Source organism: Cupressus sempervirens, chromosome 5 (assembly GCF_028749045.1).
Source record: "Cupressus sempervirens isolate cs-2001-9-10 chromosome 5, ASM2874904v1, whole genome shotgun sequence".
Classification (NCBI taxonomy): domain Eukaryota; kingdom Viridiplantae; phylum Streptophyta; class Pinopsida; order Cupressales; family Cupressaceae; genus Cupressus; species Cupressus sempervirens.
Genome location: NC_143122.1, coordinates 1,004,346,173 through 1,004,366,971, shown reverse-complemented (window position 1 = coordinate 1,004,366,971; position 20,799 = coordinate 1,004,346,173). Strand labels below are relative to the sequence as shown.

At 33.5% G+C, this 20,799-nt stretch overlaps 1 protein-coding gene across 16 annotated transcripts; it reads left to right on the top strand.

The window, feature by feature from the left end:
* Positions 1 to 4,382: 4,382 nt before the first annotated feature.
* Positions 4,383 to 20,551, top strand: LOC149559312 (protein argonaute 4B-like). 16 transcript variants are annotated; one of them, XM_089833233.1, is made up of 24 exons: positions 4,780 to 4,814; positions 5,722 to 5,799; positions 10,060 to 10,363; positions 10,576 to 10,775; positions 10,931 to 11,128; positions 11,305 to 11,441; positions 13,109 to 13,206; positions 13,405 to 13,502; positions 13,659 to 13,845; positions 13,928 to 14,044; positions 14,120 to 14,227; positions 14,467 to 14,532; positions 14,721 to 14,840; positions 14,964 to 15,129; positions 15,234 to 15,349; positions 15,479 to 15,616; positions 16,154 to 16,296; positions 16,432 to 16,509; positions 18,841 to 18,904; positions 19,006 to 19,120; positions 19,373 to 19,446; positions 19,557 to 19,651; positions 19,751 to 19,782; positions 19,968 to 20,551. In XM_089833233.1, exons 3-24 carry the CDS (start codon positions 10,094 to 10,096, stop codon positions 20,150 to 20,152), a joined length of 2,805 nt encoding a protein of 934 aa, XP_089689359.1. In that variant the 5' UTR covers positions 4,780 to 4,814; positions 5,722 to 5,799; positions 10,060 to 10,093; the 3' UTR covers positions 20,153 to 20,551. The 16 variants fall into 16 exon arrangements, with proteins under 16 accessions (XP_089689364.1, XP_089689371.1, XP_089689359.1 ...); XM_089833247.1 differs by lacking the exons at positions 4,780 to 4,814; positions 5,722 to 5,799 and adding exons at positions 6,259 to 6,304; positions 6,456 to 6,690; XM_089833236.1 differs by lacking the exons at positions 4,780 to 4,814; positions 5,722 to 5,799 and adding exons at positions 6,259 to 6,304; positions 6,456 to 6,690 and having other exon boundaries at positions 9,975 to 10,363.
* Positions 20,552 to 20,799: the final 248 nt, after the last annotated feature.

Below are 20,799 nucleotides of genomic sequence, written 5' to 3'. Positions count from 1 at the left end.
GTTACAAAAAGAGTTTCTATCTTGGAAAGATATGATAGATACATTATGGTCCTTGTCTTTTTGAAATGTCCCAAACTCCTAGTTCAAAAAATATGACAATATTTCTACCTATATGAAGTTCCTTGACACAAACTTGAACCATTACCAAAATTTTCAACCTTGGTCTTGTTGTTGGGAGGACCCTCGTGTTGATTCCACCATTTTTTTGGACTAACAAAAAAATACAAAGCCCTAAAAGTAGAATGCTATGAAAAATATCTAATAGACTTGATATATTTTCCTTTATTCCAATCACATATCACATAATTTATTTTATATTAAGTTAAATAGTTACTCTTTAAGAAATTACTAATTAGATCCAAGGCATATTATTCTTTATCATGCACACAATCCTACAATTCACTATTCTCTTTAATTACGTCACAATCAACTAAAATTTTATTATTTACCTTTTGAGGTTCACTAATAGTCACAGTAGTTGAAATTATTTGAAGCTCTGCCTCAAATTTTGATTGAACTTCATTCTCTTAATAGTTTATCTCCTTTTCTCTCAAATTTTCCTTTAATTCCCTTCTTGGCCAATTTGCATTTTTCTCTTCAATCTCAAATCAAGCTTCTATAAGAAGAGACAAAGCTACCACTTCAAATGCTTTTTCTTCTATTTAGGGTTTTATGATAGTTTTCCTTCCTTTATGTCGAACCTCATAACTATCCTACCTACCTTTTTGGATTACATTTTAGTCATATTTCTATGTGCTACCCACCAAAAAACTTACATGTATCCTTTGACACCACAACACATATCACTTCATTATTATATGGATGATTTTTTAAAGAATCAAGAAAATACTTATGAACAAGCACACAATGACTCTTCTCTAGCAAAAAATCTTGTAGGGGTTAGATTGTGGAATGCAAGGAAGCTATAATTCACCAAATTTTTCTATAGTTACTAGATTGTTGATAAATCCATTACCTATGATCACATTTCACATTTTTCCTTCCATTACATTTGTTCGAAACATGATCTTCCTCTCTTAACCAACTTCCATGGTTTCTTTGTTTCTAGATATCAACAATTTTTTGTAAATGAGATTCTCACCTGACTCAACTTCAACTTTATCTAATCAAAGTTTTATTTCTTCTTAGGATACCATCACCCTTTTAGGGTCTTAAGGCTAATCTATAACCTTGTGGGCTTCATCATACATAAACAATTCAAGGGTTTTCACTCTTTCTGACTATAATTGTCCACATAATCTACCTCTAAAGCTTTTCCTTCCTCTAAAAAGTCAACCTTCACATTATTACCTTCTTCTAGCTCCTCATTCATGGTAGGTACTAAGAAAACCTCTTTATGTCTTCTTTGATAAATTTCACCTTTTTTACTCTCTTTATTATTTAGTTCCTCCCTTGCCTTCAAGACATATTCATACACGCCTCATCTATTATAAAACTCACACCAATGCAAGTTCATCTTGAAGTTAAAATGTAAGCCCACTCACATACAAAGTTATTGCTTGTCCTTGAAACTCTTGGATATACATTCAATTTGAAGCCTCATATACTACTTAGTATAAGTCCATTGAATGATCAATTTGTTTAAATTTAAAAATTATTTAAATAATTTTTTGTTGGTACAAATGAGAGTGAAAATCAAGCTTTCTAATGTTTTGACATCTTAAGCCAACATTGAATTATATATTTTCTCACCTTCTTCTCAAACTCTAAACATCTTCACACCATGGAGCTACATGACTTCAACTTGAAGGCAATGATCTTTACTCTTTTTGAGTCATCTTCATCTATATCTTCCATTTGGAAATACATCTCATATTCTTCGACCTAATCTAAAGACACATTTGGGTTGCTTGCTTACTTTCAAAATTATAAAAATATGAATCTTTATCTAAAAAATTTGTTTTGCCAATGCCTTAATAAGCTTTTCCATTGGGTTCGATACCCTAGTAGCATTCACCAAGTTCTATAGTTCCTTTTAAGACTCATCCAATTTTAATCTTGCCTCAAGGTTCTCTAATCTTTGAAGCAATTAACTGATGTTTCTTCGAGGGCTTGCATTCCTCCTATCTTAAATTTTGAATTGTAAAAATAATCACACTAAAACAACAATAAAAATTTCATGTAATATTGTTCCAGGCAATCTTAGTAGGATGCCTGGGAGACTTTATTATTATGCTCCTTTGAATGATGTCTTTGTTTTGATAAGCAATAGTAGGGGGTAATTTTTGTTTTGTTGGTAATTTGCTGATTTTTGGCCAGTTTGTCTTTTGTAAGGGTCGACCCCCTTGTTTTGGCTACTTTATTATTCAAAAACAATTAGAAATTCATTGATATTAAAAATCATCATTTCCTATAGCATTTGCACAATCAAGATAAAAATAATTCATTGCCAAAAAAAGAGACCTAATAATCTCCTAAAAAATAGAGATCATAAACCGAAAATTGGACAAAAATATTCGTATAAACTTATACACAAGAACAACTAACAAATGAAAAAAAATCCTCCAAACTTGTTAGTCATTACAAAACAATTTTCTACACTTAGAAACATATGGCAATTACATTAATTCATACAATACATTGAAATTAAAATATCATAAATTTAATTACTGTTCATAAAGATTGTACAACCCTTATGACCTAGGAAAATGATTCATTTTTTACCCTTTCCTATCATGCTAAAATGAAAGGAAGTAATGCTTAGTCCTCAAATTTGGTACAATGATAGAGTGGCATTAATCTACAACAATTGTACCAATTTTTCTTACTTACATTCAATGGTAAAATATGAATTAGTACCATCATTTGACAATAAGACTAGACTAGACTTAACTTCTAGAATGATTCTTCATTCAAGTATAGTTATCATAAATGTATGAGAATGTCCTCTTCTATATTTTTATTTTATTAGACTTATATAAGGAAAGTTATGGCATTGATCATTATACAAAGTTACGTGCTATGTTTTGTCAATCTTTACCATTAATCACCACCCAAGATGATGATAAAAAGTTATGTGCTATGTTTTGTCAATCTTTACCATTAATCACCACCCAAGATGATTCCTAATATATATTGATCAATCTATTAATAATTTGAAGGTATAACACCTATAAAACTACAATATTTACATCAAAATCAATAATCATAACTACCATCTTTTAACATATAATAAAAACTATATTTCTTTTAACTTCAAATATTTAAATCCATTGTCTAACATAGCTTTTTAGTTTTTTTTCACCTTTCTTTTCTTATCAACATATCTCATATAAATACAAATGCTAGCTATTAATTTTAATCAATCTATACATTTTAATCAATCTATACAGGCTGAATTTGACAGTCGCCCCTACTTGTCATATGATTTCGGCTAAATCTTTTTCATGCCTTTCATTTTATGTTTTAAATAAAAAATTGATTGTCAATTCTTTTTAGTTTTAAGATAATTTAAGAGATCATTTTAAATTTAAATAATTTATAGATGAGAATAATAAATATTGATTAATAATATGTGCAAAATTTTTAATGAAGAAGGTTCATAAGGCACAACACTTGGTGAAGGTTTTGCAAATGGGGTTGCAAGCTTTGGGTTTAACTGTGGAGGAAACTCCGTAGTTAAGCGCGCTCAGGCTGGAGTAGTACTGGGATGGGTGACCTCCCGGGAAGTCCCGGTGCTTCACCCCTGTGAGCATCACCTAGATCCAATGAGTGCTAAGTGTTCCATTTATTCTCATGAGAGATGGATTCATGTTGAATCACTACTCATGAAACATGGGTCATCGAGTTTGACTCAAAAATCACACAGTTAAATCCTGATATTCACATCACAATTTGACTAGCTGTGGAAATCATCTCCTACTTATCACTTTATATTATATTTTAGTAATATATACAAAACTCTCAAATAAAAGAAAAAGTTTCTAAGTTCATGTTACTTTAAAAGATTTTTAAACTAATAAAATTATGTAATAAGTAATATAAAAATTAGTTTTTAAAATTCATTCTATTCTTATTTCGAGAAAAATTATGAATAAATATAAATATACAATCATCAAAATAGAAACATATCTAAATAAAAACAAACAAAAAATAGAAACATATATAAAATAAAATAATACATATTTATCATGCATATATATTATAAATATTAAAAAATTCAATTTATACTCTCTTACAATTTTTGTTTAAAAGTGCCACCTATAGTAAAATATAGTTGATAAAAGACTACATGTTATTATTAGAGAAAATGGTTTAAAAAAAAAACATAAATATAAAACAAGCAATAGAGACCATTATAATGTATGATTATCACTAACAGTGTCGTTCTAATAAATGGGGATTAAGATATCGATTGTCACACGAAACATAGATCCATGTCTGCAAAATCAGAGTCCCTCCATTAAAAAATAAACTTTGCATTATGACATCCGGCCCCGTATCAACTACTTATTCAATCTTTTTTGTTTCTTTTTTCAAAAATCGAAGTCCTGAAATGGCGGAGCACCGCTAGGCTGTTAAATCCGATTGCTGTTTTTGAATAAAACCGTTTGCCTTATTACTCGTGTTCGATAAGAATAATAAATTAATGCAGAGAAGTAGTGGGCATTATGGAAGCTCGTGCATGAGACGGCGGAGATGGCGTCTTATTCTTGCCTCGATTACTGTGTGAATTAATGATGTTCTAGGAAATTACAATCTCTTCTGGCTACACTTGTGTAGCTTTATAAAGCTCCCCGTGGTAATTGTACGCATTCCCGCCTCCTTCCAATCCGCAGAAGAAAGACGTTTAGGTAAGTACCTGTGTTCTTCAGATGTTTTTATCAGACCTAGTTTTTGTGAGATCTTGTTCTGAAGTCAGAATTTTTTGGAGTGAAACATATGCATTCGGGTCCTAACTGAGTGTTTTCAAGATGATTTTGTCTCTGCAGTTTTTCGTGAGAGTTCTGTCAAGGGAATTCAGCTTTTGTGAGATTTTCTTTCTGCGAAGACAATTTTGTGAAACTTATACGTCATTTTTTGTAAAGGACTTTCTTGGCAGATACATTTTTATTATTTTCTTGTATAATTTTATGAAAGGTTTTAGGAGATTTTCATTCTGTAAAGAGTATTGAGCATATTTTATTCCTAAAAAATACAGATAATGTTTACAGGACTTATGCTGTAATGCATTTTCTTTTCTATGTAAAAATAGCGGGGTTTTGGCATGCAAGATAAGCCGCATTGTATTGTAAAGTAACATAAGCGAGCATATTTTTTTCCTAAAAATATAGAAAACGTTTACAAGGTGTTCTGCTGTAATGCATTTGCTTTTCTAAGGGAAATATTGGGGATTTGGCATGCAAGATAAGCCGCATTGTACGAGTAGTCTATAAAGTGACGTAATGCGACGTATTTAGTCTTGTTTGAGTCTTTTAAGCTGGAGTTACTCGAAGTAGAGTGGTAGAACGTTTAGGCTTTATTTTTAATATTCTATATTTATATCCTAAATTTAAGTTTTCTTAACAGAATTAGTGGCTTCTTTGAAGTTGTGCCTTTGAGGGGAGAATTGTTTATTTTCAGGCTTGAAAAATTGTGGCAATTTTAGGCGCGGAAGAAGTTTCTAGGTTGTAGGCATTTGGAAAATTTGAAGGGGAACCGTCTTCTGGGGTATTTTACCGCGTTTTTCCATTCTTTGACACTATTTTTGTTGTCCTTCAGTTTTGAGTCACTGGAATTTCGGCTTAAGTTTCAATTTGCCCAGCGTTCAACGAATCTTGTGAAGAATGGAAAAGAAAGGTAAAATTTGAAAATCTATATGTGCCGTAAATTTTTCCCGTGTTTTGGATAGGAAGGCTTTGTCTGATTTTGCAGAATTGCACTGGGAAATTCTGAATTTTGTATTTTGGCTTATTTTATCCGACTTCTATTTACCATGCTCTTGTTTGAGCAGCAAGACTCCGTGAATTTATTAGCTAGTGAAAAGTTACCTTGACAAATTTCAAGGTTTTTTTTGGCCGTTTGTTTATTTTGATATTAAGGGCTGTAAATTAGGCTAACCGGAAAGCTGAGAATGACATCATCCTTTTTGACTTCGAAGGTATATTCTGGATTTCTTCCTGCATTAGTTTTTGCTTTTTCAAAATTTTCGCTGCATGCATTGTTTTTCCTCTCCCCAACCTAATGAAATATCTTTATTATTATTTTGCACTAAGGAAATACCTTTATTATTATTATTTTATATTTTTTAATTAGTTGGCTAATTATTATATCCGGAGGACTTTACTTTGAACATAAAATTTAGGTATGTTTTCTTCAACTTTGATAATTAATTAGCGGTTGATATTTCTTTCAGGAGGATAAATTTTCCGTAGTATTATATAGAAATACGAGTGAATTTAGTACGGTCTATTCTTTACTGAGCGTAAACGGTCTCGTTTGCTTAATATGTAAAGTTGCAGAGGCGTTTTGAGGGCAACGTCTATACAGCACGAAAATGCACTTTCTTACGAAGGAGAGGACGTAGAATTTTTTTAAAAAAGTTTGAAAAAGCAATGTAAAGGAAGTGCATTTAGGGCCGTTTTGAGCGGCATGCTCTGTGTATGTTTGACAGGCATCGAATCTTATTCACCAATCTGTGTTTGCTTTTTCCGATCCTTTGATCAGTGGTGTCAGATTCTTCAATGTTCAGTAAGACATTTTCTCGTATCGTTGCGTTTAATTGTAGATTATTGCGTTCAATTGTAGATTAAATTTACTGTGTGTGTATTTCAAGCTATAACTAAGCTGCATTCTAGGTTTTATGAAATGTATTTAGCTTTGCAAACCCGAGGTTCACGGTGAAATCTTATATTTACTTTAGTATATTATTTTACTATTCGTTTCTTGAAGTTGATAGGCATGTCCAACAGGGTAATAAGTGTCAATGTTGTAGATTAAATTTAATCTGTGTGTATTTCAAGCTGTAACTAAGCTGTCACGGTGAAATTTTCCATTTACTTTTGTATATTGTTCTACTATCCATTTCTTTAAGTTGATAGGCAAGTCCGCAGGGTAATAAGTGTCAATGTTGGCCGTAACTGTTAACATGGTGGGCAGGGTTTTGAATTTCTGAAGCTATTTTTGGTTTAAAGCCCTCAGCATCATGTGAAGAGGATTGCTTTGGGTTTAAGCAAGGATTTAAGCATGCAAGTAAAGCGGGTCTGTATTTGGGAAATATGTTATGAGGATTTATTTGGGGGAATTTGAACATGCAGGTGCAACAGGAGTGGGGGTACATTTTTATTCCCGCAGATGATGGGGATTACACTAAACTCTTTGCGGTTTCTTGCCTTTTTCTACTATGTTTAGCTTTCTAGTTTTACAGATTTTCTGGATGATTTACAGTTTGCGATTTATGAAACCCTTCTGATGTAATGGTAGACGGGTGGTTCCGGATATTCTCATTCATAAAAAATGTCTGGATACGGAATTTCTGTATGTGCTGGTGGCTTTACTTTCTCGGTATCTGAGGTATTACTTTAAAAAAATGTCTGGATACGGAATTTCTGTATGTGCTGGTGGCTTTACTTTCTCGGTATCTGAGGTATTACTTTTCCAATTTTATTTTTATGCTCGCACATTGTTTGCTGGGGAAGGGGGGATGTGATCTGTTTAGAGTTTATTTATTATTATTTATTTTAATGTGTCGATCAAATCTTACAAATAAATATAATAATAATCCCTTCGAAATTATGAACAAAAAATGGTGGAGATTGACTTCCCCAGAAATTTTATCGCTTTAGCTATATTTAATTTTAATTTTTTTTTTGTTTTTTGTTGTGAAATTCTGCAGTTGTGCGAGTCTCTTTAACTATTGTCTAGACCCCAATTTTTCCTAATTCGTTGACTCTTTTATCTTCTAATTAAAAATTCTGAAATTGCGAGGCACTTTTTTTTTTCTTCTCTCCGAGGGGAAATAGTTATAACGATTTGTATGCCAATTTTTGGGAGTTCGTATTCCGTAATTCACAGCTTTCTTCCCAGATTCATATGTCTCAAAGTAAGTAATTAGATAAAACAGATCGAGCTTAAAATTGCTTGGAACTTTGCTGACGTCCCTGTCCTAGATGTGGCATGACCCATGAGTGCATCATTCTATAAAATTGAGGTCAATAGTTTATAGTTTTGTTCCTTTGCTTTACATACCGACACGGTTTAAAAATAAAAACCAGAGCTATTTACGATGAGGAACAACAATATAATCCCGGAACTTAAAAGAAAAAATTAAATAGAAGCATTACCTTTTGATTTTGTAGTACCGGCATATCTAAGCTCTGTGACAGTAGATGGAGCCTCGATGTTGCATAAAAACTAACCGTGTCGACAGCGGGTTAAACCTCTTTAAAACTTGGCTAAACAGTCTTCTGCGATGGAGCTAGCTATGCACGGCATATGGTGTTGTCATTTGGAATAGGCGTTTGATCATCATTATTTTTAGGGCTTTGTACGATTTGCAGAGTCAGAGGTATCAAGGGCGGCTCTTGCCATTTATAGAGGGGTCTGTTGCAGTACACTGGCATTCCATTTTTTCGAGTTCCGTTCTTTTTTTTTTCGTCGTTTTTCAAATGCATATAATTTACAATTAAGCCTCCGGCATGTGGCGAGACAATCATTTCCGTTGGTACTAGTTGTTTTTGAAATGTTAACGATTGCATTGTTTCTCGTTCTTTATGGGTGTTTTTTGGTCTTCAAATTTATTTTTTTCGCTCTTAAATGGAACTTACTTGAGTTAATTGAGAGAAATTGCTGTTTTTAACTGAAAATTTTGTAGCGGTTACCCTTGTATTGGAGATTACATTTAGAACAATGCAGGATTTGAGGTTAATTTTATTTGTATTACCGTGTGCTTCAGGGTGATTTTTTCTGCTTGGTTTTGACACAAGGTTAAACTGTTGTATTGCCCGGAGAAGTTCTGCCGTGACCTAGTGCTAGGTGTAATTTTATTGAAGATATTTATTGCGTATTTAGCTTTGGGCCTTTAACGCCAGATTTTAGAGATCTTCGTATTATTTTGCCTGTAAAATATCTGTAGTGTTTTGAGTGCTGGGTGCGATTTGTTCAGAATATTTTAGGTTTAAAGGGGTAAATTAAGTAGCACTGTATAGAGCGAGTTTCCAGCTTTGGTTTTTGAGTCTTAGGAAGCTGCACTGCATTGCCCTGCATGTTAGAAGCTTTTCAGTTGTTTTCAAAGCTGGGAGTTATTTTATTTGGGATATTTTGGGTTTTGAGCAACCATTGAACCCTGCTGCATTTGAGATATTGAGACTGCAATATTAAGCTTTGTGCTGCCTCGGTTTGGGGTTTTTAAATTAATCTACTGGTGCACTGTGTTAGAGCAGTGTTTTCTGTGCTTTTAAATTTGAATGATTTCTTAATTTGGAAACGCTAGTTTGAAAATGTTTTCTTTGTGAATGTTCAGTTAAATGCGTGCGTCATTTGGAAACTAGCGTTTGTTTCAGCTGTTATCTCACTACAGCTAGTGGGGTTTTGTGTCTGTGTACTGTTGGAATGACCTCTGATATGTACTTGTTAACAGGGGAAGAGATCTTCCATGAATTTTGGAGCATTAGTTCTAAAGATCAGTCCTGTTCTTGAATTTGATTTTTGGAAAAGAATGACAGAACTTCAGGAATTATTGAATGTGCTTAGTAGTGTTTTGCTTTGTATCAAATCGCCTTGTGATTATTTTCAGTTTATTTCATTTCATTTGTGCTATAAAGAAATTGTCAAGCCGTCTGTAATTCAGAATTTTTGAAAGCTTGTTTTAGTGACTTTTTTCTGCCTTTTCTCTGTGGCCGGTTTTGACGAGAAATTTATATTTGGTTGTGTAATTTTAAAATACATTTCTAGTTGAGGTTAAAAATTGTCTGGTTGGGGGCTTTAAAAATGTGTTCACATTTACTTCACTGATATTGGCTTTTTGGGCCTTTTAGATTTATTCAGGGGCTCTGTGCCTGGGATCTTTTAGGAGCCAAATTTACATGAGACATTCTTCATTAAGTAGTTCTGTATATATAGTTGTGATACAGAGTTAAATTGGAAGGGATACATTATGTCTGGAGAGGAAGCTTTACCTACCGCAATGCCGGTGGAAGCAGCAGGAGCTGCAGAGAATCTACCACCTCCACCCCCTATCCCCCCAGGAGGATTTGTACCCCAGCAGGTACCTCAGCCCCTTCAACAAACTACAGAAGGGCCCCCAGCCCCTCGCATGCTTCCAATGACAAGACCTGGTAAGGGCCGAACCGGTCGACCCATAAAGCTTCTGTCCAATCACTTCGGTGTAGCTTTTTCAAATCTTCAAGATTCTTTTCACTACAGTGTGAGCAAACTTTTTACCTTGTTTTGTAATTCATCTGTATTGACTTGACCTAGATTCTTGTAAGCATTATAAGTTCTATGCCATTTGTTATAGTTTCAGGGCATAACGAGATAACTTTGCCCATCATGATAAATTTCAAGCATATATTTCACAATATGATTTGAGAGTGCTATTTTTGACATTTTTACTTGCACTACATCTGGTGATTTCAGGTTACAATCAGTAGTGATCATGGACCAATTATTAACAAGACCTTGTTAAGGAAAATAATGGATAAAGTGAAGGAAGTCTATGGCCAGACGGAGCTGAGTGGCAAAGAATTTGCTTATGATGGAGAGAAGAGTATGTTTACTATTGGAGCTCTTCCTCAACAAAACACTGAATTTACTGTTTTTCTTGGGGAGGCTGCCAGGTAAGCATTTCATGCAATGCTGAGGCTGTATGTGTTTTGCAAATTGTGGAGTATTTCTTTCCTTTGAAGCAGCATTGTTATTTATAATGAGCTGTCATGCTAATAATGCACGCTTTCTTCTGTCTAATCTGTGAGTGTTCTCCATTTTCAATCAGTGGATCTGGGGCTGGTGACAACGGGAGAAAGAAAATGAGAAGAGATGACCGAGCAGAGAAATTCAAGGTGGAGATTAATTTTGCTGCTAAAATCTCAATGAAATCCCTTGAAGCTGTTTTACGTGGGGATTTATCTGACAAATGCCAGGATGCTTTGAGAGTTTTGGATATAATTCTCAGGCAGCATGCTGCCAGGAAGTATGTAATTACATGATTTGTTTGATTTGCATGAAGTATGTAATTACATAATTATTTGGCAAATGGTTGAATGCTTATCCGGATGCTTGACTTTTTTGGTAATGATATAGTTTCAAAATTAATTTAGGGTTTTATTCATTTTGCCCATGTGATTAACAGTTAACTGCTCTCTACAGAAACTTTCTATTGGTAAGACAGAGCTTTTTTCACTGGAGCTTTGCTCCATTAGTTGATCTGGGAGGTGGTGTTCAAGGATGTAAGGGATTCCATGTTAGTTTCAGGCCTTCACAGAAGGGCCTGTCTCTTAATATGGGTGAGTACTGGTTTTCTTAATATACTTTGCTATGGTTGGGGTGATAAATGTGTTGGATGCTGTCTCTTATTGTGGTTTTAGGGAGGATGGTCCTTTTGGTTTCATTCACTTCATTGGTTTCATTATTGCTCGTGCAACCCTTATTTTGTTTGTTATATTCTGCCCTCTTATTTTTCTTCTCATCAAATTTTAAACTTTTTGTTCTCTTCTTATAAGTCTATCAATGTGAATTGTTCAGACTAGGCTTTAGGTTATTCTTCACTTTATAGTTCATTTGACTATATGCTATATTAGAATTAAGCATAATGCTGAGTGAAAAAGCTGATCAGGTTTTCTGAAGTTCATACATTAATAGTACCTTATCAGCTTTGGGCTACGCTTCATTAAATTGAAAATTGAATTTCTATTTTATAAATATTTAGAATTTTGCTGTACTCCGTCAACAGAGGGTTTCCTTCATCATCCATTAAGACGAATCATGGTATGATCTAAATTGCTGCAAGAGATTCACGTATACCAGAAGTACTCACAGACATTTTTATGGAATATGGAAACATCAAGACTGTTATTGTACTTTCTTTCTAGTTTATGAATATCGCTTGAAAATCAAGAAATTAAGTTCCTTGATTTAACTAGGATCTGCATTTAGCTATTGGTCTCATGTGATTTCATTTGGATTATCTGTTTTCAATGTTTGTTTCTCATTTCTCTTATGTTCTTCCATATGGAACATTCATCTGATATGTTTTGTGTTGGTCATATATCTCATTCCATGTTTACTTTATTTCTCAAACTTCTATGAAATAATAATTGTTGGGAAGTGAAGGTTTCAAAAGTGCATTTTACTGATATTTTCGATTAATTTGGTAGATTGCCCTTGATTGTTGAAAAAATCATAAATTGTCCCACTGGTTGTACTTTGGATTTCAGCGATATGACTTTGCTGTTTTATTCTTTAACAGTGCAGTATTGACTGTGGGTTTTAATTGTTTCTAAAATGGTTGCATATTAACACTTAAATATTTTAGAAATATTTGCAGTTATTTAAATTTTTTTTGTGAGACTGAACCTGAGTCCTACATAATAGGTGTTATTTAAAGATGTGTTTCTTGATTTCCTTGATCTGTAAGCGGCTATTGTCTGTAAGCCTATCTTCACTTGTTATTATTTAGACTGCATTCCTTTTACAAGTTATACTTCTTACGCCATCCACAAATGGCAATTGATACAAGATATTTGATTTTTTTTTGGTTAAATTTTTATGGAATAAAAGATGGTTGGAAGGAACCAAAACAAACAGTTGGAAGGCACTTCTTACAATGAACAATCAACAAATTGTTCCTTCTTTATAAAACATGTCAAATAAATTGATGCCATGCTTGGATTTTTATCATTTAGAAATTTAATGAAGTTCTTTTGTTGTTGGAAGGACAGATATTTCAACACAAATGGCAATTGATACAAGATATTTGATTTTTTTTTGGTTAAATTTTTATGGAATAAAAGATGGTTGGAAGGAACCAAAACAAACAGTTGGAAGGCACTTCTTACAATGAACAATCAATAAATTCTTCCTTCTTTATAAAACATGTCAAATAAATTGATGCCATGCTTGGATTTTTATCATTTAGAAATTTAATGAAGTTCTTTTGTTGTTGGAAGGACAGATATTTCAACAACCATGCTTATTAAGCACGGTCCTTTAGTGCAATTCTTGTTAGATAATCAAAATGTTGACCATCCAGGGAAAGTTGATTGGTTGAAGGTAAATTGTGTCTTTGCAATTTTGTATTTCAATGTTGCATTTTTATGTATTTCAGTTTTGTATTCTTATGTTTGTCATCATTGAAGATGCTTGCTCATTTATTGACCATAGGCTTTTCGATCTGTTGTGGTTCACTTCACACATTCCCTTCATACATTGCCTTGCTATAACTATATGAATATTTTTGTCATCTTGCAGGCAAGAAGAGTGTTGAAGGGGGTCCGAATAAAAGCAGTTCACATAAATATGGAATTTAAGATTTTGGGTTTCAGTGAGAAAAAGTGCAAGGAACAACTGTATAAACTTTTGAGACTACTTTATAATCCTCCCTTTATTTTATTTCCAAACTTATTATTATTTCTTTAGTATGAAATTATAGGTATTTTGTGTATCCGTACCATTTGTAGTTTTGTATTGCTAACATTTAAATATTTTAACCTTCTTATGTGAAGATTCTCTTTGAAAGTAAGAAATCCGAATAATCAAGAAACCCAAGAAACCCAGTCTCCACCTAAAACAGTAGAGGTGACAGTTCTGGACTACTACATGAATACCAAACAAATGAATTTAAGATATTCAGCTGATTTACCTTGCGTGGATGTGGGTAGAGCTAAACGACCTAATTATCTCCCAGTAGAGGTTGGTTACATAATTATTTGCTCGCAGGAAATTTGAGTAAAATCAAGCTTCAAGTTAAATTTATCTTTGGTTCAATGGGCAGCTCTGTGAGATCCTTCCTGGTCAGAGATACACAAAGGGTCTCACTACTTCTCAACGCACTTCTCTTGTTGAGCAATCTAGACAGCCCCCAGAAGAGAGAATGGGGGTCTTGCAAGAGGTAAGCACACTTAATCTGTGAGCTGATTGTGTTTCTCAAAAGAGAGAGCAAACTGTAATTTTACTTATCATCCAGGCAATGAAGACTAACGATTACAATTCAGACCCACTTTTGAGAGCATGCAACATTAATGTAGATACACAGTTGATGGCCATAGATGGCCGCATTCTTGAACCACCAAAGGTAGGGTACCTTGAACAGTCAATTATTTTTGGAATGCATCTCGTTTCTACTAATAAACACATGGAGAAGAATAGTTAGTAAATAAAGTAGATAACAAAATATTATTTAAATTCATGCATGATTGTGTGGTTTAATGATTAGCCTTTTAATGGGGATTGATTTAAAGGTTTGTATATAGCCCTGATAAATATGTGGCCATTTTCCCATCTAATTATTTCATACCATGTGATTGTGCGTAGCTGAAATTTGGGCAAGGCAACAATGAAGAAGTCCCACAACGGGGTCGTTGGAACTTCAACAATAAGGTTTTTATTCTTCAATTTTACATGTGAAATTTGGTTTTTATTTGATTTGGTCTTACTTGTGGGAAAGACCTTATTTTAGATCATGATTTTGACTGAAGTTAAAATTTGGGTTGTAGTTAATTTCACATATGAGAATGATTTTTATTTTATTTGTTATGGTCTAACTGGTGGGAAAAACCTTATTTTAGACCATGCATCAACCAGCAGAAGTTAAAAGCTGGGTTGTAGTTAATTTCACAAGATCCCAGGAGAATGAATGTAGGCGAATTGCTGATGATCTTCAACGTTGCTGTGAAAGAAAAGGATTGGTAGGTATTCTGATAAAAGTGAAGTATAGTTGATAAACTTGTGTTTGCAGTATATAAAAGTGAAGTATAGTTGATAAACTTGTGTTTGCAGTATATTAATGAAGTATTTTTTGGTTCCTGCAGAAGTTTGAGCGGGTTGGCCAAATTTTTTGTGAGCATCCAAGTTATTCGCATGCTAACCCTGTGGATAGGGTGGATCGGATGTTAGATCAAATGAAATCTAGGCTTTCACAGCCACCCGTTTTTCTGCTGTGTCTTCTACCAGAAAGGAAGACAAGTGATCTTTATGGTAATTTGATAGTTTGTTTATCGGTTTTTCCTGTTTTAGTTATGTCATTTTACTTCTAATTTTTTTTACTGAACGTGGAACATTTTTGTCCTTAACTCTGTAAGGTCCTTGGAAGAAAAAGTTCCTTTCAGACAATGGTGTTGTGAATCAGTGCATAGTTCCATCAAGGAAAATGAACGATCAGTTTTATACAAATGTAGCTCTGAAAATAAATGCTAAGGTATGCCACTCTAACTAAATACATATGAAAGTAGGCTAACAGTGACAGTCTAATAAATGTTATTTGCAATCGTACTGTCTTTTGCTTGTTCTTAATAACGTTTAATTAACTATTACATCGTTTGTTCAGGTTGGTGGGCTTAACTCTGTTCTTTCTTTAGAATATAGTACTTCTATACCAGGCATATCCAAGGTGCCAACAATCATTTTTGGTATGGATGTTTCACATGGTTCTCCAGGACATGGTGATACTCCTTCAATTGCAGCTGTAAGTATTTAGGAAAATGCTATCAATGCTTCCAATTCAAATGTGACGTATTCAGTAAGACTGAGGGATATGGATACTTAGTTGCATAACTAGTAAGGTCTCCAATAGAAATGTAATTTATTTGGTAAAACTGAAGGTTATGGATAATTGAAATGGAATGTTTCTATTTGGTAAAACTGTCAGTACTTCTCAAGTTCTTAATCAGATGACATGTCATACAATATTGTACAGGCTTCTGATTGTTTTGGTTTGAGCAATAGTGGATGTGTGTTCAAAATGTAAAATTCAATGAATGGCAAAAAAATGCTGTATAAGTGAATGTGATTTATATTCTTTCTACATTTTGATCAGATTTCAAATTGAAATATCTAAGGAGATTGGATTCGTGGAAAATTAATGTGCATGTTTTAAGATTATGTTTGTTAGAAGGCATGCAGGATCTGTGGGCTATTGTCTTTTTCTTTGTACTCATTTTTTAATGCTTAAGGTGGTATGACCTTTAAGAAATAATTGTTTTCAAAACAATTTTGTTGATAGGTTGTTTCCTCTAGAGAATGGCCTATGATTTCAAAATACAAAGCCTCAGTGAGGACCCAATCTCGAAAGGTCGAGATGATTGAAGCTCTGTATAAACCAAGACCCTCGGTAGATGACAAAATGACTGATGCTGGCATGATCAAGTATTGCCCCTTTGCGATATTAGTCATTGGAATTGTCTTCTGCATTGTTAATCATCTTTGCAATGCTCTTTATTGTGCAATATGATTGCAAAGTTGCCATTAACATTGTCCATGTCTTTAATCTTGTTTTTACAGTGAGTTGCTCCTAGATTTCTATAGAACATGCAAACCATCAGGTTCTGGACGGAAGCCTCTACAAATGGTGATTTTCAGGTACAGAAGTTTTACCGATCCTTACATTTTATGGAACTAATTTATTGAATGGTCCAGTCCAGTTGCATGATCATTGAAGATTGGGTGCGATTGTTTTTATGTTGGATTATGTGTGGATTGCCTTTGTTTGAATATTTTGTTTTGACCGATTCTTCACGATCCAAAAGACCAGGCCCAATGTTTGAAATGAGGGTACTGAGTGTAATTGTTTACACCCAACAGGGTATGCTTGTTTTGGTTTTTTTCTAGATTTCAGTTTATGAGAAAGCTAGGCTTTGGTTCCCGTTCAACTTCATATTTGTAGATTTTAAATTTATGAGAAAATTATTCTTTGGTTCATATTTGTATAGGCTTTGTTATATTTAAAGTTGTGTGATTCTCAATGATCATTAGATTAAGTGCCCTGTTGTGGTGCTGGAATTTTTTCTTAAATATTATGAATCGCACAAAGGCAGATCTAATTGGTGGTCTTGTTGTACTTAATTTGTTACTTTTTCTTTCCCTCTTTTCTAATTGATATCGTATTCATGATAAAAAAGACCAGACCCAATATTTAGATTCTCAATGATCATTAGATTAAGTGCCCTGTTGTGGTGCTAGAATTTTTTTGTCTTAAATATTATGAATCACACAAAGGCAGATCTAATTGGTGGTCTTGTTGTACTTAATTTGTTACTTTTTCTTTCCCTCTTTTTTAATTGATATTGTATTCATGATCAAAAAGACCAGGCCCAATATTTAAAAAGTGGGTATTGAGTGTAATTGTTTACAGTCAACCGGGTATGCTTGTTTTGGTTTTTGTTCTAGATTTTAGTTAATGAGAAAACTAGACTTTGGTTCATATTTGTAGATTTTAAATTTATGAGAAAATTATACTTGGGTTCATACTTGCATAGGCTTTGCTATCTGTTAAGTTGTGTGATTCTCAATGATCAATAGATCAAACAACCTGTTGCATAGCTGGAAAAATATTTGTCTTAAATATTATGAGTATGCAGGGATGGTACAAAGACAGATCTAATTGGTGGTCTTGTTGTACTTAATTTGCTACTTTTTCTTTCCCACTTTTCTAATTGACATTGTATCATAAGTCTTCCTTTTAAGGCTATATATTCAAAATGACTTTTATGTTTCAACATGCTATGCTTGTTTCGCTTTTATTTGTGGACAGAGTCTTTCTTTTAAGGCTATTAATTCTAAATGACTTTTGATGTCTCCACGTGCTATATGCTTTTTTGGCTTTTATTTGTAGATCTTAAATTTACAAGAAAATTGGACCTTGGTTCATTTTGCACTGGTTTTTTAGGTATTTTGTGTGATTCTTTATGATGCTGAGATCAAGGATCTACAACTTAGACCTTGGTCCATATTTGCAAAGGTTCCCCTTAGGCAGTTTGATTGCTGTGATTATCCATGGATTATCCAAGATCATAAGATAAAGGACCCTACTGATTTGATTTTAAGAAAATTATGTCCAATATGAAGACTATCTAGTTACCCAGCGAAGAATAATTGAAGGTTTTTTGATGTAATTATATTTGCTGCATTTGTTTTCTATTTTCTTATCACGTCTTCTCTTTAATTCATGAAGCAACAAGAACACTTCATGTGTTGTTTCCCATTAGTGGCAGGTGAACAAAATAGATTTCAAATATCAAATAAATGTCTGCTTCTCTTCAAGGATGAAATGTGTGCTCTATTCCTATATTGTTTCGCTTTTATTTATAAATTTGAAATACACAAGAAAATTAGACCTCGGTGAACAAAATGGATTTCATATATCAAATAAATGACTGCTTCTCTTCGAGGATGAAATGTGTGCTCTGTTCCTATATTGTTTTTGCTTTTATTTATAAATTTGAAATACACAAGAAAATTAGACCTTGGTTCATATTGCACTGGTGTTTTTAGGTATTTTGTGTGATTCTTTATGATGATGACAAGGATCTACAACTTAGACCTTGGGTCATATTTTTCACTTGGGCATTTTGATTGCTGTGATTATCCATGATCATAAGATAAAGGACCCTACTGATTTTCTTGTAAGAAAATTATGTCCAGTATGGAGACTATCTAGTAACTGGACGACAATGATTGAAGTTTTTGATGTAATTATATTTGTTGCATTTATTTTCTAGTTTCTTATCATGTCTTCCTTTTAATTCCTGAATCAACAAGAATCAACAAGAACACCTCGTGTTGTTTCCCATTAATGGCAGGTGAACAAAATGGATTTCAAATAAAAAATAAATGATTGGTCCTCTTTGAGGATGGAATGTGCACTTTTTCTATATTGGTTTTTAAGGATACCCATTCTGTGGATATTTACAGAGACGGAGTTAGTGAGTCGCAATTTGATCAGGTCTTGAACAATGAGTTGCAAGCTATACTAAAGGTTGTTCTACTTTGTTTAAAGGGATTTCTTTTCTTATTAAGATTGAATTTTTTCATCTCAGATCGCTATGTATTAATTTGCTTATTTGGGTGAACTGTCAGGCATGCAATCATATTGAGAATGGGTATAGGCCTAAAGTTACATTGATAATTGCCCAAAAGAATCATCATACTAAGCTGTTTCAGGCAAATCAATCCAAGGGCAACGTTCAACCAGGTTAGATATTTTTAGTTTTATTTAAACTGTTCTATTCCCGATGCAGAGCGTGGTATATGCGGGAAAAATGCTCTACTTAATGATTTGGAATTTTTTGAATACTTGATTTATCTAATGGAAAAGCCTAATTTTTTTTTTCTATTAAGGCAGATTAACCATTAAACAGTAAATGTAGAGAAGCTCTCATCAGGCTGAAATGGAATTCACAGTTCTAAATGCATCTTTTATTTTGTTACGCGCTCTTGGCTGCAGGAACTATCGTGGATACACAAATATGCCATCCACGAAATTTTGATTTCTTTCTGTGTCCACAGAATGGGCCTATTGTGAGTACCACATACTATCATACAGTGCTAAAAAAGTTCTGTTTTGTTTCTCAAGATGCAAGAAATATCTGTTTATTGCTCTTATCTCTCCTTTGATGATTTAATTGTAGGGGACATCAAGGCCTACACATTACCATGTACTACTTGATGAAAACAAGTTTGGTGTAGACATTATTCAAAATCTTGTTCATGCTTTATCATATGTGTAAGAGTAAACTGTAAATGATTTTTATCTAGTTACCTGCAATGCTATTTCTATTGTAGTTAGTGTTAAGTTTATTGTAATATGTATTTTCTGTCACAGGTATCAAAGAAGTACGACAGCAATATCTGCAGGTTAGTTGCTCCCAAAAAGGTGTCTGAGTAAAATTCATTGACTTCTGCTTAATTTTCGTTTCAGAGTTCTGTCTTTCAAGCATTTCTATAGAATTTTCATTTTGAAAGTCGTGATTCTGATGTTTATGCTTGAATTGTAAAATGAAAATTCATGGTTCTAATGTGTATTGCTGAATTGTATATAGTGGCTCCAATAAACTATGCCCATCTAGCTGCCACGCAAATGCAACAGTTCTTAAAGGCTGAGGACCTTTCAGAATCTGCCTCTCGGTCTGGAAGAGGGGAAGGCTCGATTGCATCAGGAGGTGGCAATATTCCAGAGCTCCCAAAGTTACACCCTAAAGTTTGCGATACAATGTTTTTTTGCTGATTCTTGAACTGATCCTTGAGTAGTTCTAAAATATATTCAGATAAATCCCTTTACTCTTGTTCTAACTGAGAAAATATTTTTGACTTCGAAGTAGCAACAACGGTTTCTATTGCTTGTTTACTAGAGCTATAGTCACATTAACTTTCAAATCATTTTGCTGGATTCTCTGGCTTATTTATTAGAGCTGTAGTCACAGTAACTTTCAAAGCAGTTTTGCCTTTCCCGGTAACGAGCTCAGACTCTTTTTCAAGTGGGTCTGGATTTGAATGTATATGGTGCTGGTGTGCGTGCTTAGTTGAATGGGCTGATTAAGATGTTAAACGGACATTGGTGATGCTGTTGGTCAGCTCTTGGTTTGTCTTTTGATGTTACACTATGCATAGTATTTACAGTTTTGTACTTCCGTCTTATGATGTTACACACAGTATTACAGTTTTTATATTTTCCATCTTGTGATTAACTTCAAAGCAAAATGGTGTACTGTCAATTTGACTTATACGGGATGACATTAATGTCAAATTGGTTTGTAAATGGAAAAAAGATTTGTCTTTTTTAAACTATAATTGAAAATAATGTGGATACCTACAGATGAGGGCTATGGTTTACGTACCTTAAGTCTTGCATTGTTTTTTCAAATTATGTGTGGA

Coding starts and splice junctions, on each gene's coding strand:
- LOC149559312 (XM_089833238.1), top strand. CDS start 10,094: ATGTCTGGAGAGGAAGCTTTACCTACCGCAATGCCGGTGGAAGCAGCA. Junction 14,045..14,119: donor GAATGGGGGTCTTGCAAGAG/GTAAGCACACTT, acceptor CTTATCATCCAG/GCAATGAAGACTAACGATTA. Junction 18,905..19,005: donor AGTTGCAAGCTATACTAAAG/GTTGTTCTACTT, acceptor GTGAACTGTCAG/GCATGCAATCATATTGAGAA.